Source organism: Crinia signifera, chromosome 11 (assembly GCF_055691185.1).
Source record: "Crinia signifera chromosome 11, ASM5569118v1, whole genome shotgun sequence".
Lineage (NCBI taxonomy): Eukaryota > Metazoa > Chordata > Amphibia > Anura > Myobatrachidae > Crinia > Crinia signifera.
The window spans coordinates 126,483,858-126,501,982 of NC_139227.1; the positions used below are offsets into that span (position 1 = coordinate 126,483,858).

Here is an 18,125-nt window from a genome sequence, read left to right on the forward strand (position 1 = left end):
CGCTCAAACTTGGTATTTTGATCGGCTTTCAGCTCAAAATCGCCCAGTGTGTATGGGCCTTTAGTAAATCAACTGATTGGCTGCTCTGGACCAAAGCGAATTTGTGCTACTGATATCAGGTTAATATTCCAAAGTGAACACAATACATAACAGAAACACATTACAGACCACCACAACCCTTGCGCCATACTAGGCAGTTCATCCAGCTTGCACATGCCTCAAAATGAAAGAAAAACAAACAAATTAATAAAATAATAGCCACAAAACAACATGTTTCACATGTTAGCAGCCAACATTCAGGTAATAAAATAATGAAATCCAAATAGGTCGGTGCGGGATGGGGGAGGAGTATGATGCAGTGCATGCTCCACCCCTTGTCTTGGAACAGACAAGGGGTAAATAAACTGTCTAGTGGGGTCACACCTGAATTAGCTGAACCGTATTCAGGCCACCAACCTCCCATGTTCTCGCCCTCTACAGATTCGTTGCTCTCCAGAGTTAGATTTTGCTCTTCAAAGCTCTTGTTGCTGTAATCAAATTCATCCTGATCAAAACAGAAAACAGAGAAATGAGGCTGTTGAAAGGTTTAATCATCCAATGGCTGAATACAGAGTTATCAGTTAATGATGGTACCATGTATTTTCCATCTAGTTGGGCTATCTCTGACTGCATTAGGGCTTATTTATTGTCTCCCTCATCAAGGCTGGGGGACACTGTAGCATGAGGTTGCTAGTGGGGCCATAGGAGCTGGCACTTAAATTAAAAAAGATTATCCTTCGAAGCCAGAGCTCCTCTCCCTCCACAATTCCAAAAAGACTAGTGGAGCTAGTCTCCCCAGGCAGCTAGTCTCCCCTCCCCAGGCAGCTAGTCTCCCCTCCGCAGGCAGCTAGTCTCCCCAGGCAGCTTGTCTCCCCTATAGTCTCCCCTCACCAGGCAGCTAGTCTCCCCTCCGCAGGCAGCTAGTCTCCCCAGGCAGCTAGTCTCCCCTCCCCAGGCAGCTAGTCTCCCCTATAGTCTCCCCTCCGCAGGCAGCTAGTCTCCCCTATAGTCTCCCCTCCCCAGGCAGCTAGTCTCCCCAGGCAGCTAGTCTCCCCTCCCCAGGCAGCTAATGGATCAGCAGGTACTATGTAGACATCCGATAATCTAGGGTCATACATTATGGTAATCTGGGGTCATCAGGAGTCACTAGTCTGAAATATTTCTGGCGGCCCTCCACATAGTACTTTAATGGTAGCATATCCAGCTCTATCCAAATTAACCTATAACCATTTTTAGGTAGGAACCAAGTGTACAGTCACAGAAAAGCAGTGGGAGCTATACCCAATATAAGACACTTATATTTTGTAATTCCCAATATGTACACAAGGGACAGGATGAACCCACCGGGACGCATGGTCAACACATTGATGTATTTAGATTAAATTCTTGCAATATAAAATGTGTATCTAATATTTTATCTCCATCACCCTGTAGGGAGGTTATATCATAGTTGCCTACCCTCCTGCATTCTGCAGGAGACCCCCTGAAATAGCAGCAATCTCCCTCTCTCCCTCATTAGTCTATCAATCTCCCTCATTTCACCTAACCCACATTACACTGTTACATTTTTGGGGGAAAAAGGAATGAGAGATGGATACATTTACATTGAATCATCAGCACCATTTCCCAGCACGTTACCAAGTATAGTGGCTCTTACTAACTGCTTTGGGGCTCATCTACATTTGGATATAAGTCATTTTAAAAGATTCCTCGGTACTTATGTAGTATCTGGGCTGCCGATTTTGTGATTGTATGCCTTACCTTAAGGCATACAATCAGATGCGATGCGATGCGATTCTAAGCGATTTTGCATAGGATTCAATGTTAAGAAGGTCCTGTTCATTTCCCCACTATCCAAGTGGGCATAGAGTTGATTTTATATAGTGTGGCGAGCGCAGCGAGCCACCGTGCCCGAAGCGTGGCGAGCGAAGCGAGCCCCGCGAGGGGACGCATATTTCTTAAAAAGTATTCTGTGTCCGCTCGCCACGCTTCGGGCTCGGTGGCTCGCTACGCTCGCCACAGGTTTATATCCAACTCCATGCCCACTTGGATAGTGGGGAAAGGAAAAGGACCCCTTTTTCCCATTGAATTCTATGTTAAAATGGACTCAGACCATTTTAACATTGAATCCTATGGAAAAATCTTGACCATTGCATCGCATACGATTTGGTCGCATGCGATGCGATACGATGCGATCCGATTTCTAAATCGGACGCCCAGATACTGCATAAGTACCGATTCCTCACAGATGTAGCAGTACACACACCCACGCTTCTAGGTGCCACATTCACAATCTCATTTCACAATCTCTCCATATATGGAACTAGACACGCCCTTTGGGTGGAGCATGACATGCCCCCTCAATGGGGCACTGTGCAAAATTCTACTATTAACTATAATCTCCCTGAAACTAGTTTTCGAAAGTAGGCAAGTATAAGTTATATAACTATTTGGACAGTCCAAAACTGGTCATTGTAAAAAAGAAACTTTGTAGTTAAAAAAGTTGGGGGTCTACAATATAATACAACCCAGCCAATGAAGGAAAAAATATAGGAAGTGCTCCAAAATGTGTCAGATTTCTTGAAGTATACGAATTCTTGCCTTAGGCCAGGAATGGGGAACTTTCGGCCCTCCAGCTGTTGTTGAACTACAGCTGGAGTTCAATAACAGCTGGAGGGCCGGAGGTTCCCCATCCCTGCCTAGACCTCTATAAGCCATACTTCCAGTGATCCTCAAAGGAAAGAGTAATAAGGAGACATGTACTCTACTATTGATAGGAGCTTCACATGCATTGTACTTGCGCATAGTGGTGGTTTTTAATGGACTCTAAGAGAGCTCTGAGTTCAGCATCTCCAAAATCACAGGCACCTGAAACTCTCCCAACGAGGAACACATGATCAAAACCAAGCAATGCTATCTGTCTAACAGCTGCCATACCATGCTTGCCCAAGGGGTGATGTAACTGCAGAAGACTGGGCTATATTCAGACAGACATATTCAGAATGACTGAGTAAACGGCCACTTACCTGAAGCTTAGCGGCTCCCCTGCTGCTCTTCCTTCTGGACGTCCGCTGTTTTCCAAGTCCTCGAGCAGCACTCAGCTCCTCCTCCAGCTCCACCTGCCCTGAGTCCATGGCTGGATCGGAGCAGCCAGGAAAGAACCAGTCATCCTCAATCAGTTTTGTGCCACAGGAAAGCAGTTTATACTAATGCTGCCCGTGACCCATAAACCCCAAACTGTCTGCATTCACCTTGTGAGCTCCCCAGAGATTCCGCACACACTGCATGGCAGAGCCAGTCCAGAATCTGAGAGGGTCACAGTTCCATAAGACACAGATGACTACAGATGAGGATTGACCCAACGTCTGCCAAATTCTGAGGAAGTCACAAGAATGAATGAAACGCACCAAATGACATAATGCCTTTATGACTGCTATAGAATATATATATATATATATATATATCACTTAAGGTCACACATCAGCAGAAAAAAACAACACAATTTAAAAATAGATCATTGTACACTTGTAACAAGTACATTCCCATCTGTTTTGTGATCTGACAAAATGTTAAGTTGATCCAGTGAGTGATATTTATCACGCAGAGAGACAGACGTCTGGCAGATGCAGAAGCTGTACGCTTTTCATGGGGGTTATTCAGGCCTGATCGCTGTTGTGCGAATTTATACAGTGACTGATTACCGAATTAATGCGTCTAGGCTGCAAGGGATGCGGCATGATGGTCGACAGTCATTAGGTTGACATGGGTAAAGGTCGACATGGTTCTAGGTCGAAAGGTCATTAGTTCGACAGATCATTAGTTCGACAGTGTCTAAATCGACATGGGGTTTTTCCCCGGGTTTTTTTTGGCCATAAACACAGGTATAATCACCACCTGCACTATCTTATAGGAACACTGCTAAAAACATTTATCATTATTTAAAGAACATTTTCTATATTTAGTCCTGGTGCTCCAAATAAAGGGAAAAAAATGTATTTAAAACCTCTATACACTCCGGCATTCTGGATAATCGACCCCATCCCTGTATTAGTTGCCAATTAGGGTAAATCAAGTTTTTCTTCCTCTAAAAGTGCATTATACTCCATTACTAAGGCAAGTCTACGCACAATAGGCAAACAAGGAAGCAGACCATTTGAATAACAGAGCAAGCACTGGTATAGATCTATGACACATCACAGGTTACATTAGGCCTACGGCTTATTAAGAGGCTTTGGGTTTCAAATAATGAATCTTATGTTAGGAAATCAGCCCAAGTGAGATCATGCCCACAGCTACCGTGAAGCAGCCGCCTACATGCAACAGAGACAGCCATGTAATAAGGTTGAAGCAATATTCAGCCGATCCATTCACTAGTGAGTACCGCCATATTACTGAGGCACAAGGCATTTCCTGCTATATCCCATCCAACTAATAGGCTGCATTCGCACAAATATTGCTCCAGTCCAAACAGTGGCAGCTTCTGTTCTCAATGAGTGACAGGTACATTATGAGGCAAGATACAAATGAAGCATGGAGAGGAATTGGTTAGTGTGGAAGTTCAGATCAAAATCATAAAAAAGGAAAAAAATGGTTTATGATCGTAACAAAACATAAAAGGGGAAATGTAATAGGGTGAGAGATTCTGAAAGTGAGAAATTTGGTGAGAAATTTGGTAAGAAATCGCCAGGTTTTTTTTTAAAAGCGGCAATCATTTACACTTCAAAATCAAACTGGTTCTGCAGTGTAAATTATTGCCGCTTTTTAAAAAAAAACTGGCGATTTCTTACCAAATCTCTCACTTTCTGAATCTCTCACCCTATTTAATTTCCTTCATAATACATAGAAATGAAGATTTGTGAAGAGCGTACTGCTGCCTGTTTCCACCGCAAGATAACGCTCTGGGTGGAACGCATCAGCAGTACGGCACTGACCAGCATAAAGAAACCTGCATGCACAAAACTGATGGGAAACTTATGTCCTTGGTGGCTGAACAAATCACAGTGTTGGGCAGAAGGGTGGGGTGGAGGAGCGGCTGAGCGCGCAGCTCGTTTAATGGTAAAATACAAGAAAAAAGAAAGAAAGAAAGATGGAATCATGCGTAGTAAATGTTGATACAGCAATAGGATATTTAAATATATTGGTGAATAATAAGTGGGGTGTTTGGGGCAATTCCCTGGAACACCAAACTGTAAGACAGTTCAGATAACACGAGCTTGGGACAATGAACCATGTATTCAAAATAAGAGCGATATAAAAAGAAAAGATAAAAAAAACTAAAAAACATTAGACAGCGGAGGTGAAATACTCCAGGCGGCTTGGAGCAATGACTTACAAAGTAGCCAGATATCAGACTTTATTAGACTGCTGAAATAATAGAGATTTGATTGGTTGCTGTAGGTTACGGTATAGAATAGCTCTCTACATTATGTTATTAAAGGGACTAACCATACATATTTATTTAATCTCTGCACTGATCTTAGGTCAGTACTCAGAAAACGGGGTCTTGTAATGTTTGTATGATGGGACTAATAAGTCTGGGTGCGGTATTCAGCTGTCTCTTCTCTTCTATGTTCCTGCTGCCAAACTACCTAAGGTGGAATCATTTGCAGTATGGAAGCTTGTGGGAGTGACTAAGTGACAAGGGATCATCTTTGGAGCCTGGTAATGAGGTCAAATAATGGAGAAAATAGGAAAATATGTCAGCCTGGAGACAAAGGGGGGTATTCAATCCCCGGTCACGACTGTCAATCCGTCCTGACAGTCGTGAGCCTGGCCCTCTTTCGTTTTGCTCAACAGCATATCGCCAGGCAGGATTCAATGTCCCGTGGATTGTCGAGATTCGGCCATGATCGCGACAATTCACGGCCGTAATCGGACAGAACAGTATTGAATAGGTGCCCGCCGCTATTTCCCCCGTCGGAAACAGTGGCGGGGATTGAATACCCCCCAAAGAGCTTGTTCTTCGCCTACCCAGAGGGATTTCTCTATTTATTAATAGTTTCTTACATAGTTCAGCAAATTCCGATAACCGAACCGTGCCGTATTATACCCGACCTCGTATGAGGAACAAACAAATGGGTAAAATGTTTGCGGTTAGTCTCCCTGGTTAAATAACTCCAGCGTTCTAATGAAAACTTTGCCCAAAGTGCACATTTTGGATATGAAGGTAATGGTGGGATAAAAGCGGTGCAGCCTATGGTAACGGAACCTATGACTGTATATCAAGGAGAAACAAAACTGTGTCCTGTTTGAAGTCAGACGAAAACCAATGATGAATATATATGGTTATTATAGGTTTTATCCTTAGGAATTAGTCAAATCAGACTATGACTTGGTTTTACCACAAATAGTTGTTTTATTTTAGCATTTCTGAGGTGGTTTAAAACTTTACTGGGACAAATATTTTATCAAAATATGGGGTAGATTTGTTAAGCTCGGTGAAGTGATAAAGTGTCTGGTTTTTATCACTGGCCGATCAGCGCCTACCTGTAATTTTTTTAACCAAGCCTGTAACTTCACAGGTAGCTGCTGATTGGTTTTCATCACCGACCAATCAGCTCCTAACTGTGAAGTTACAGGCTTGGTTTACAAAATGACAGGTAGGAGCTGATTGGTCGGTGATGAAAACCAGACACTTTATCACTTCACCAAGCTTAATAATTCTGCCCCTGTGTCTCAGACAAACTGTACAATATTAGAGTTCTTGAAAAGGACAAAAAAAATAAAAATCAATGAATTAGTATTTCACTGAATTGGTACTAGCTGGAAATGAATTAGTGATCGATCTGCTTGGTTTGGGGGAGGGGGGGGGGGGGGGAGAGGGACAAATGTGCCACTCCAGCTGCTGATAAAATATACATCCCAGCACGCTCTGCCACAGATTTCCGTTAGCTGTATACTGTAGAAGGGCATGCTGGGATGTGTAGTCCCGCAGCAGCTGTAGTACAACACATAGCTTATCCCTGCTCTAACCAAAGAAATGGACACCTTTCGGCAATAGACAATTTATACGAGTGCCTTTCTTTTCCTGAGGATGATATGCTCTGTGGTAATATCAAGTAGAGAGTTAAACACCGGCCTTGTAGGGGCAATGGGGTATGGAAGGATTATCACACAATAAAGCTGCCTGCGCAGTGTATTAGCTACAAGCTACCTTTAAAGGAAGTCAATGGAACTATAATGTTGGGCGTTCCACCGCACATTGCGTACACCTGCTGCTTGTGTACATGCAGGACTTCTGAAGCCACACTGGAAAACGTCTGTAACCTATACACAGATGTACAACGCCTTTCTCAATCAGCCTAAACCAAGGAACCCTGCTAGAAATAACTATTCCCTTTGGTTTACAAGGGCCCATTACTCAGAATATGACAAAGGGAAGATAATATATTTCCCTGTGACCTGAGTAATGAATTGTGTTATCCTACCATACACCAGGACAGAAAACCTTTACGTTGAAGACCCAACCACCATGACACGTTTCTGCATTAATATGGATAAAAAAAAAAAATCTAAAGAAAGCCACTTCCACTGGGTGGAATATGATCATAAACAAAGCAATTTTCGCATATGCCCAGAAAATTGACAGTGTCACATACACAGGTTAATAAATCAGCTGTGTAAAAATGAAGAATGTGATGCCCATTACCGTCCTTAACCACTTGAGTGGTATGCCCGGAAATTTTCCAGGCTCAGCTGTGCTGCCGCAAAGGGCTGTCCCGTGAAAATATTTCGGGGCATACCACTAAGATGAAGGTGTGCGCCAGTGGTGCCTGCAGCTGTTAACCACTGGCGCATCACCTGTCCGGGCACCCCCCAGTGGCCACTCACTTCTCCCCATATGCCGGAGCTCTCCAGCCCCCACCGCCATTAGTTCTAGTAAGCAGACGGGCAGCTCGGGGATGTTCGGTGCGGCTCGGGGGTGGGGGGGACGACTCGGGATTTCGGTTGCTTGAGACCTCCCTGAACATCCATGAGCCTGCCATCTGTTATGAACGGCGGCTGGGGCAGCGGCAGGGCTCGTGGGAATTGGCGTCCGAACGCAGGAGCAGAGATGAGGGGGAACAACAGGGGGGGGGGGTCGATGGGGGAGTGGCCCACAGCCCTGTGGTGGGTTTTGCTGGAGCAGGAGAAACCTGCCCTGGTAGGTTCCTCCTGCCCCAGCAAAACCCCCTACTCAAGGGGTTAAATGTGACACCCAAAACAGAACCCAAGTGTGCACTGAAGCATAAAATTTGACATATCCACGACTGATGTGCATCTAATCTAGTTACTCTGCCAGAGAGATGGGAACAATTGTTCTGAGAACTTCTATAGTCAATAACTGCCTCAACCCGCTTCCGTCTTGGCTGTCAAGTCCGCCAATACCTCTGCGTCTTGTCTCGTTAGCTCAGACGTGCACACAAGTATTGTCAGGTCTGGTAGAATGAGAACTCAGTAAACGTTTGCAGTGTCAACAACTATTTGCAGAGACATTCACGACCTGTTAACCCACTTCTAGCACTTTATATTTCTATGGAAAGGAACTAGCTGACAACCTACTGGCTCTTGGACCTGAGAATCACTGAGCATTGGGACAATGGCTGGATGTTTTACAGTTGGTCTAGGGACTGTCTGACCTTATTTTGATACCCAGTATGAAGGAAGTCACCAGACGATGGGCCAGATGCCCTAAGCTTCAAAGGTGAACAATTGGAGAGTGATAAACAGCCAGCCAATCAGCTCCTACCTGCCATGTCACAGGTTGTGTTTGAAAAAGGTCAGATAGGAGCTGATTGGCTGCCTGTTTATCGCTCTCCATTGTATCACTGTGTGTGGAAGAGCACAAGGCACTGTATCTAGACAATGACATTGTATCTTGTGATGGAAATAGGAGAAATTACCTTCTCTTTCCTCTTCTATCTGAACCATCCTCAGAGCTCTCACAGACGTCTCTTCTCGCTCATGATCCAGAGTCAGGTCACTTTCTGGGCTCATTTCATTCCATTCCAGGAGCTGGTTCTGCAGGTCATCAACACTGCCTGACTCGCTGGTCTGAAACCATGACATAGAGGTGACTTTCACAGACAAAGGCATTCTGGGTAATCTTCTATATTACTTATCCTCTTTCAACACGTCAAAGCAGTGTTTTATACCCCCATGACAAGCAACTGATATAGTGTTTCTCTACAATAGAGAGACTTCTTTTATTATCCAACGTCCGTTAGTGTTGAAAACCTAAACCACAATCCCAAAAATGCTTTTATGCAACGGAGATCACAGGACCATAGCGATAAATCGTCTCCATTAGGACTTTGGCAATTTTAGAAATCTTCCCAAAGTTTAAGCTCCTCCCACTTTTCCATCCCCATTTTATATATATATATATATATATATATATATATATATATATATATATATAATATATATATATTATATATATATATATATATATATATATATATATATATAAAATCCCTTCACTACCAACGCGGCCAGTGACCGGCACATGAGCTTATTACTGCCCCGATGTGTAGGCGAAGCAGCCATATACGGGATTTCTCTCTCGTGGTTCCAATTAGAGGGACCGTCCTGTGACTTGCAGTCAGGCTCTGGTGGTCTGGGCCCCCAATGGGAGCAGCACTCTAAGCACAGATATGCCAGTAGAGGGGATGAGGCTGATGGTATGTTGGCCCCTGGGACAATGTAAAACCCCAGTGCAGCAAATAATTTCTTCCTCCGTGCCAGGTCTTAATGGTGCCCATACACGGTGCGATAGGCACTGCGGGTTTTGAAATAGATACGATGCGATCTAGTTCAGAAAGTATCTGCAGTACATACAGTGTGATGTGCGCCGGAATGCACATCGCATCGGCAGCCCAAGTTCATTGACTGGATCCCCAAAAACAGAGATTTCTCCTAATCCTTTTCCCTGAATATACTGAGAAACAATGAGTGCATAATTTCTCCCCTTCTTACTTTGGTCTCATCATTATCATTGTGTGTGTAGAAGGCATCTTAATATTCTGCAGCATCTGACACTCATTAGAACACATCATGCACTAAACTAGGTCAAGGTGCCGGCACCAGATAGTACATAGAGAGGGCAGTGCACTCAGCGGTGTAGCTAGGTGCCATGGTGCCCGGAGCAAGGTCATATTTCTGAAGTGCGTAGGGAGGGCGGAGCCACCGGAGCGCGCAGTTGGGGCGCAGGGCGCCGCCCCCCCCCCCCCTCCGCAAATGAGGTGGAGTGGAGTCACTGCAATAATTTCACACACGCAGCGCAGCGTGCGCTGGCGGATTCCGTTACAGTGTCGGAAATCTGCTGCGCTATATAAGACACTGTAACGGAATCTGCTGCGCTATATAAGACGCTGTAACGGAACCTGCTGCGCTATATAAGACGCTGTTACGGAATCTGCTGCGCTATATAAGACACTGTAACGGAATCTGCTGCGCTATATAAGACTCTGTAACGGAATCTGCTGCGCTTTATAAGAAGCTGTAACGGAATCTGCTGCACTATATAAGACACTGTAACTGAATCTGCTGCGCTATATAAGACGCTATAACAAAATCTGCTGCGCTATATAAGACACTGTAACGGAATCTGCTGCGCTATATAAGACACTGTAACGGAATCTGCTGCGCTATATAAGACACTGTAACGGAATCTGCTGCGCTATATAAGACACTGTAACGGAACCTGCTGCGCTAAATAAGACGCTGTAACGGAACCTGCTGCGCTATATAAGACACTGTAACGGAATCTGATGCGCTTTATAAGAAGCTGTAACGGAATCTGCTGCGCTATATAAGACACTGTAACTGAATCTGCTGCGCTATATAAGACGCTATAACGGAATCTGCTGCGCTATATAAGACACTGTAATGGAATCTGCTGCGCTATATAAGACACTGTAACGGAATCTGCTGCGCTATATAAGACGCTGTAACGGAATCTGCTGCGCTTTATAAGAAGCTGTAACGGAATCTGCTGCGCTATATAAGACACTGTAACTGAATCTGCTGCGCTATATAAGACGCTATAACGGAACCTGCTGCGCTATATAAGACACTGTAGCGGAATCTGCTGCGCTATATAAGACACTGTTACAGAATCTGCTGCGCTATATAAGACACTGTAACGGAATCTGCTGCGCTATATAAGACACTGTAACGGAATCTGCTGCGCTATATAAGACACTGTAACGGAATCTGCTGCGCTTTATAAGAAGCTGTAACGGAATCTGCTGCGCTATATAAGACACTGTAACTGAATCTGCTGCGCTATATAAGATGCTATAACGGAATCTGCTGCGCTATATAAGACACTGTAACGGAATCTGCTGCGCTATATTAGACATTGTAACAGAACCCGCCGGCGCACACTGCCCTGCGTGTGTGAAATTATTGCAGTGACTCCACTCCACCTCATTTGCGGAGGGGGGGGCGGCACCCTGCGCCCCAACTGCGCCCGGAGCATGTGCTCCGGTGGCTCCGCCCTCCCTACGCACTGCAGTAATCCAATTATGACACTAAACAAACAGAAGTGAAGACAAGTAAATCCATATTAAAATAATGGGCCGGATTCAATAAGCAGCACTATTTACCGTGGGCTTGTATTGGGGAACTGCCCTCAGGATGCACTTAACTCAGATCTCTGTTCGAGCCCCAGGAATCAGTGCTCCATGGTAAGTACGGCTTTCTGACCTCACAGCATCTGCTGCAAACTTGTGACCTCATAGCTCCAGACAATTATCCGGAAATCTATGGCTAAAAGTGTGTTCGCCGCAGATGGACTTCTCATGGAAAAGGGCTTGCAATTGAATAGCTCCAGGTGTAAACGTCCGAGGCTACAAGCAATTTCCTCATGCAGTAAATATCAAGCTTAATTGAATCTGGCCCTAAATTACAAATCCCCCTACTATTTGGGGAGCAGAAAGCTAGTACTCTTCTATCTGGAATCCGTCTGTTCCCGATATCATTCCTAAAGTTTAGCAACAAAAGTTTGGGTTGGGATCATTAGATAGACAGCAATTAGGTCGACAAGCATTCGGTGGACACCACTAGGTCGACAACATGCATTAAGGTTGACATGCAGGAAGGTTAGGTCGACAGAGTCATTAGGTCAACAATCATTAGGTTGACATGGGGAAGATTGACAGTCAAAAGGTGGACATGGGGTTTTTCACTTTTTTTTTGTCCTGAATGTCGACACAGTCGTCTTGGACACTGAAATGTAGCACCGCAGCGAGCGCCATGCTCCGGACACACTATTTTATTCTCCTTCCACGCCCTAGTGGATGGTAGGGCATGAATACCGCCTGTCGGCTCAAAACAAAAAGGTGAAAAACCCCATGTCGACCTTTTGACTGTCAACCTTTCCCATGTCGAACTAATGACCCTGTGGACCTAACCCATGTCAACCTTCAGTCAGGTCAACTTTCAGACCTTATTGCATGTCGACCTAGTGGTGTCAACCTGATGCTTGTAGACCTAGTGACCGTATCCCTAATGTTTCTGGTCTCCCCCAGTAAGATACTGTATCGGGCTGCTCAGTTACTGGCCACAGATTTCCTACTCTGTGTCACTACCTGTGTTCTGAACAGTGCCAGGAACTTCCCTTCAGGAACATTATACCCCCAATGGAAAAGCTGCAGATGTAGGATGAAGTGACAACAATGGCGCTAACAGAACGACTGAAACAGACAGCAGATGCTCCCAAGATAGTGACACAGGGAAACAGCACGGCATACGCAGGTGACGTACCTGGGAATCTGCTCGCTTTGCAACCTGCTCAAGGTCTGCTTGCAGCTTTCTTTGCTGTTCTTCGTAAAGCACCAGCTTGGCCAGGAGTTGTTCTATGTGAAATACAGAGCAAAAATGATCAGTGTAACTCTTCTATCGCAAAACACGTGGATAGTGGGGGGGTGGCGTGGATAGAGGGGGGGGGGGGGGGGGTGGCTAAAACCTCATTGCATGTCATACAATGCTATTATTGTATACCTAATGTCATGGCATCGTACACCCTATAAAATGGCATGCGATTTTGCGGGAGGTGCGATGTGATCCCCCGGGGTTAAGAGAGCAGTGAATAAATTACATAAGAAAATCGCATCGCATGCCCCTTAAAATGGCCCATGCAATGCGATGCGATGCTCCTAAGTTACCCTACGTATGCGAATTGGGCGCCCAACTAACATATAAGTACCGAAGAGTCAAATATAACCCCAAAACAGCGCACTTAGGGCTAAAGGAGATAGTTGTGCCTTCAATAGACAATGACATTGTGGGAGGTGAAGTTATGCATGAGGGTGGAAAGATGATCAGCTCAGTCCTAAGGGGCCTACACACATAGCGATTTGTGCCAGCGACATAGAATGAGAGATATAGCTAAATCTACAGGTTTACCATTGATCGACTGCAAATCTGCAACAGATTCCAGTTTCATCTCCAAATCTCTCTTTTCTTCTTCCAGCTCCGTAAAGCGGTTATTTAACAGCGACAGCTCTTGGTTCTTCATTTCAGTCTGTAAAGAGAAGATAGAGGAAAAAATAAAGGAAACGGAGGTGCTACTTTGCCAACATCCACTTATTGCTAACCCTTTCAAACCACAGCTTCAAGATGGGTAAGCGCTGGGTTAACCTGGGTCACAGCTCAGTGTGAAATTAATTTAGAAATATAACCAAGGTCCAGTGGTAAGGTCCTGAGTTACAGGGCAGTGTGAACAGGTAAACCCAGTTCACTTGACCCATTCAAACCCTATGGAGGGCGGGCTCAGTGGCGCTTGGGGATTAGGATATCTAGAAGCAGCGGCAGAGGAGAAACCACTTGCCAGATTATGTTGTAAGCAGATTTCATGCCGCCGTAACACAGCTTGAAACCAGTGTTTAGTGAGTCAAACTGGACTCAAGCTTGCAGTGTGAAAGGGTACTAGTGCGTTGTAAAATACAAACAATGGAGAATAAGACAAGATACAGAGAGCTGAGCAAGGCAGAAATGGAAATGACAGAACAAGGTTATACCGGGTCTATGGAAAGTCATCATACCCTGTCAAAATCCCTACCTTTTGTCACATTACACCCCAGAAAATAAACTAAATCAAAATCATTCCAGCTTTATTTAAACATTTCACCTTATAACATTTAACTAAATAAAAAAAGCCAACCTTTGTTAAAGTGAATGATAAATAGAAAAACTAGGTTAGCCAAAGTCTCCTAGTTTTTCTCTTGCAAAGATACCGATACATCTCCTAGCACAGGCAGATAAAGGGTGTACACACGGTAAGATTCTGGCAGGAGATTTTGACTAGATAGTCAAAATCTCCTAGAAGGTTAGCCAAAATCTCCCTATTTTTCTCCTGCTTAGCCAATATTGTCTAGCATAGATTGCTTAGCATAGATTGACTGTGCAGGCAATTTTGACTAGGTCAAAGACTATCATTAGTTAGACAAAATCTCCAGTTTATTCAGACAAAATCTCTTGTGCATCTAGTCAAAATCTCTTGTGCATCTTAAGCCCCCCCATCCACTACCAATAGTAGGCAACATGCCAGTAGCTGTAGCCTTGAAGGTGGTAGTACTTTCCACCATGGCCTTAGCTACCCAAGCAGATGCGAGGGCAGGCCTAGTCACCTCCCCGGAAGTGGTATAAATGAGCTTTAAGAAGTTCTCAGACTTCCGATCCGCTGAGTCCTTGAGGGACGCGGTTGGAATGGGGAGAGTACAGGATCGCACAAGTTTAGCGACATGTGCGATTACCCTGTGGGCTGTTTCCCAGAGGACCCTGTCCTCCTGAGGGAGGGGGTAAAGGGAGGCAAACCATCTAGGAAGTGTAAACTTTCTGTTGGGAATCTCCCAGGCCTCTGAGAAGTTATCCTCCAAGTCCTTAGACTTGGGAAGTACTGCCAGGGACCGCTTAGGACATATAAAAGTAGGACGAGAGGACCTGGGCGGTTCGGCAGGGTCCTGTAAACTTAGAACCTCTTTTACTGCCGTAATCAAGGCCGCCACATCAATGCGAGACGAGGCATCTCCCCTGGAGGGGTCGTCCTCATCCTTGAGATCTACCAGTTGTCCCTCCTCATCATCCTCCTCTGAATCAGTATCCTGATGAAGGAGGGGGCCGCCCTGACTCGAGCCTTGCAGCTATAAGTCCTACCCTGTAAGGATTTCTGGATACCCTGCACTGAGGCAGATAATGCACGTGCCCAAAGGGGCTCCACCACAGAGGGGGCTAATCCCAGGGATGCGGACAGCCCTGCAGGCTGCAGGGGCGGTGCAGATGAGAGCTTATCTACTAGCTGCGCCATCACCTGAGTAAGGGACTTAGCCCACGCAGGCTCCTGAGAGGAGGCTGCAGCTGTGGGCGGCGATTACGCATTGTAACATTGTGCATAAGCCGTCGTGTACATAGTCCTGGGGGGATAGGCCAGCATTACAGGTTGTACAAGACATGGACTGGCCCAGGCGTCCTCGCAGTGAAGGAGTGGATCACCGGGTGGCTCATAAGCTCTGTATGTCTCCACACATGCAGCAGGTAGGAAGGTTCAGTGGCGGGAACCTGAGTGGGTATGCCTTCCTACTGACCCCGGGAGATGGGCTGTGTGAGGGGAGCTCCCTCCCCTGTAAACAAATGGCCTCAAGGGAAGATGACCTCATGTGGCGCTGGTAAAATGGCGGGGATCTGTCGTGCACCGGGCGGCCCTGCTCACCGGCGCCGCTGCCCACACACTTTATCCCTGGTGGTCCACCATGAGTGGGTGGCTTACCAGCCGTCTGCTTGTTAGCGCAGTCCGGCGGTCCCCTGCACCAGGCTGCTTCAGCCACGATTTGCAGTCCCCTGCGCTGCTGCTGTTACTGACACACAGTCAGTGTAAAAATAGAACGAAAAAATGTAAATGAAAAGAAGTAAGGCTGCATAACGCAGCCCCTCTCTAAGGTTCATGTTGGCTCCTGCCAGCAATGAAAAAAACTGAGCTTCCTGGCCTGGAGGCGGGGTAGAGGAGGAGTCTGGTCTGCCTGGGAGGCAGCAAGAAGTTTAACCTTTCTGGTGCTGGAATGCTCTCTCTGCACTCCACTACCCAGAGTTAGCCCTATGGCCCCTGACGTGTCCCGAAGAATAAAAACTCTGCGATAGGGTACCATGATTTCCTACAAGCACTGTGATTCTATCACATCTAATACCCCTATTCCACTGCAGCAATATTACCAGGTCTACCCAGGGAACAGCTTGATATAAAGGGTTCTTAAAAAACTAACCCAGGTCGAGGGACCCAGAATTACTACTACCAGGTAGTAAAGCCATGGTGGGATCCCTGTAATGTAAACAGCTCGACATGGATTATGCAACCGTAGTTATGCTTAAAAGTGTCTGTGTATGCAGAGGTCCGCCTCATGTGAGACAAGGGTGCAGTGTAAATGGGGACTGACCCAGATTGGTACCATGTCCAGAAACCCGGGTTGGTCTTGGGTTTTTAGTGGAAAAGTGGCAGAAATAGGAAAAGGAAAAAGGCTAAGAGAGAGATGACAAATTATAGGGTACTTGTACAATTTTTACTTCTTCTTCCAACTGCCTGATTCTGGATTTTGACCATGCCTTCAATTTAAGGAACTTAGACTCAGATTTACTTGCCTCTTCTGTCTTCACCTTTATTTCACCTACAGAAAAAAACAACAACAAAAAAACTTTAACAAGTTTTATTAATGGATTAGCTTGTGAATTCCTTTGTTACATGAATAAGGAAAATACATGATGAAAATTTTTGGTAATAAAAATATATATAAAAAAAAAAAAAAGAAAAAACTTTTTATTTATAATGCCCCAGAAGATCTTGGCAGCGCAGTACATATGGCACACATTAGAACAGTACAGGGTACAGAGGACTTAACATTACAGTGACTGAGACACCACAACAGAGCACAGGTAACAGCAGCACAATTCTCAGCACACAATACAGTTAGGATGTAGGGAAGCAGAGGAGGTGTCCGTGTACTAACAGAGGCAGCGCCATACATGGGGTACACATTAGTACAATACAGTGTACACAGAACATTAAAGTGACTGAGACACTACAACAGCACAGGTAACAGCAGCACAATGCTCAGTACACAATACCGCTGGGATGTAGGGAAGCAGAGGAGGTGTCCGTGTACTACCAGGGGCAGCGCTGTACATAGGGTACACATTAGTACAATACAGGAAACACAGAACATTACAGTGACTGAGACACTACAACAGCACAGGTAACAGCAGCACAATGCTCAGTACACAATACCGCTGGGATGTAGGGAAGCAGAGGAGGTGTCTGTGTACTACCAGGGGCAGCGCTGTACATAGGGCACACATTAGTACAATACAGGGGACACAGAACATTACAGTGACTGAGACACTACAACAGCACAGGTAACCAGCAGCACAATTCTCAGTACACAATACCGCTGGGATGTAGGGAAGCAGAGGAGGTGTCCGTGTACTACCAGGGGCAGCTCAGTACATAGGGCACACATTAGTACAATACAGGGGACACCGAACATTACAGTGACTGAGACACTACAACAGCACAGGTAACAGCAGCACAATGCTCAGTACACAATACCGCTGGGATGTAGGGAAGCAGAGGAGGTGTCTGTGTAGTACTAGGGCAGCGCAGTACATAGGTCACACATTTAGTACAATGCAGGGGAAACAGACCATTACAGTGACTGAGACACTACAACAGCACAGGTAACAGCAGCACAATTCTCAGTACACAATACAGCTGGGATGTAGGGAAGCAGAGGAGGTGTCCGTGTACTACCAGGGGCAGCACCGTACATAGGGCACACATTAGTACAATACAGGGGACACAGAACATTACAGTGACTGAGACACCACAACAGCACAATGCTCAGTACACAATACAGCTGGGATGTAGGGAAGCAGAGGAGATGACTGTGTACTACCAGGGGCAGCACCGTACATAGGGCACACATTAGTACAATACAGGGGACACAGACCATTACAGTGACTGAGACACTACAACAGCACAGGTAACAGCAGCACAATGCTCAGTACACAATACAGCTGGGATGTAGGGAAGCAGAGGAGGTGTCCGTGTAGTACTA

General features: G+C 45.5%; 1 protein-coding gene across 6 annotated transcripts in view; it reads right to left on the reverse strand.

Annotated features, from left to right (window-relative positions):
• The window catches only part of LOC146045706 (uncharacterized), an 88,619-nt gene that overhangs the window by 38,962 nt on the left and 31,532 nt on the right, over positions 1 to 18,125 (reverse strand). For 3 of the 6 annotated variants that reach the window (XM_083164735.1, XM_083164730.1, XM_083164731.1), the window contains 6 exons: positions 16,570 to 16,679; positions 13,432 to 13,549; positions 12,790 to 12,881; positions 8,922 to 9,072; positions 3,066 to 3,175; positions 424 to 544 (listed from right to left, as the gene is read on the reverse strand). In XM_083164735.1, the coding sequence (XP_083020861.1) occupies positions 424 to 544; positions 3,066 to 3,175; positions 8,922 to 9,072; positions 12,790 to 12,881; positions 13,432 to 13,549; positions 16,570 to 16,679 (702 nt within the window). The remainder of the gene's footprint in view (positions 1 to 423; positions 545 to 3,065; positions 3,176 to 8,921; positions 9,073 to 12,789; positions 12,882 to 13,431; positions 13,550 to 16,569; positions 16,680 to 18,125) is intronic. The other 3 variants (XM_083164732.1, XM_083164734.1, XM_083164733.1) reach the window with 3 other exon arrangements.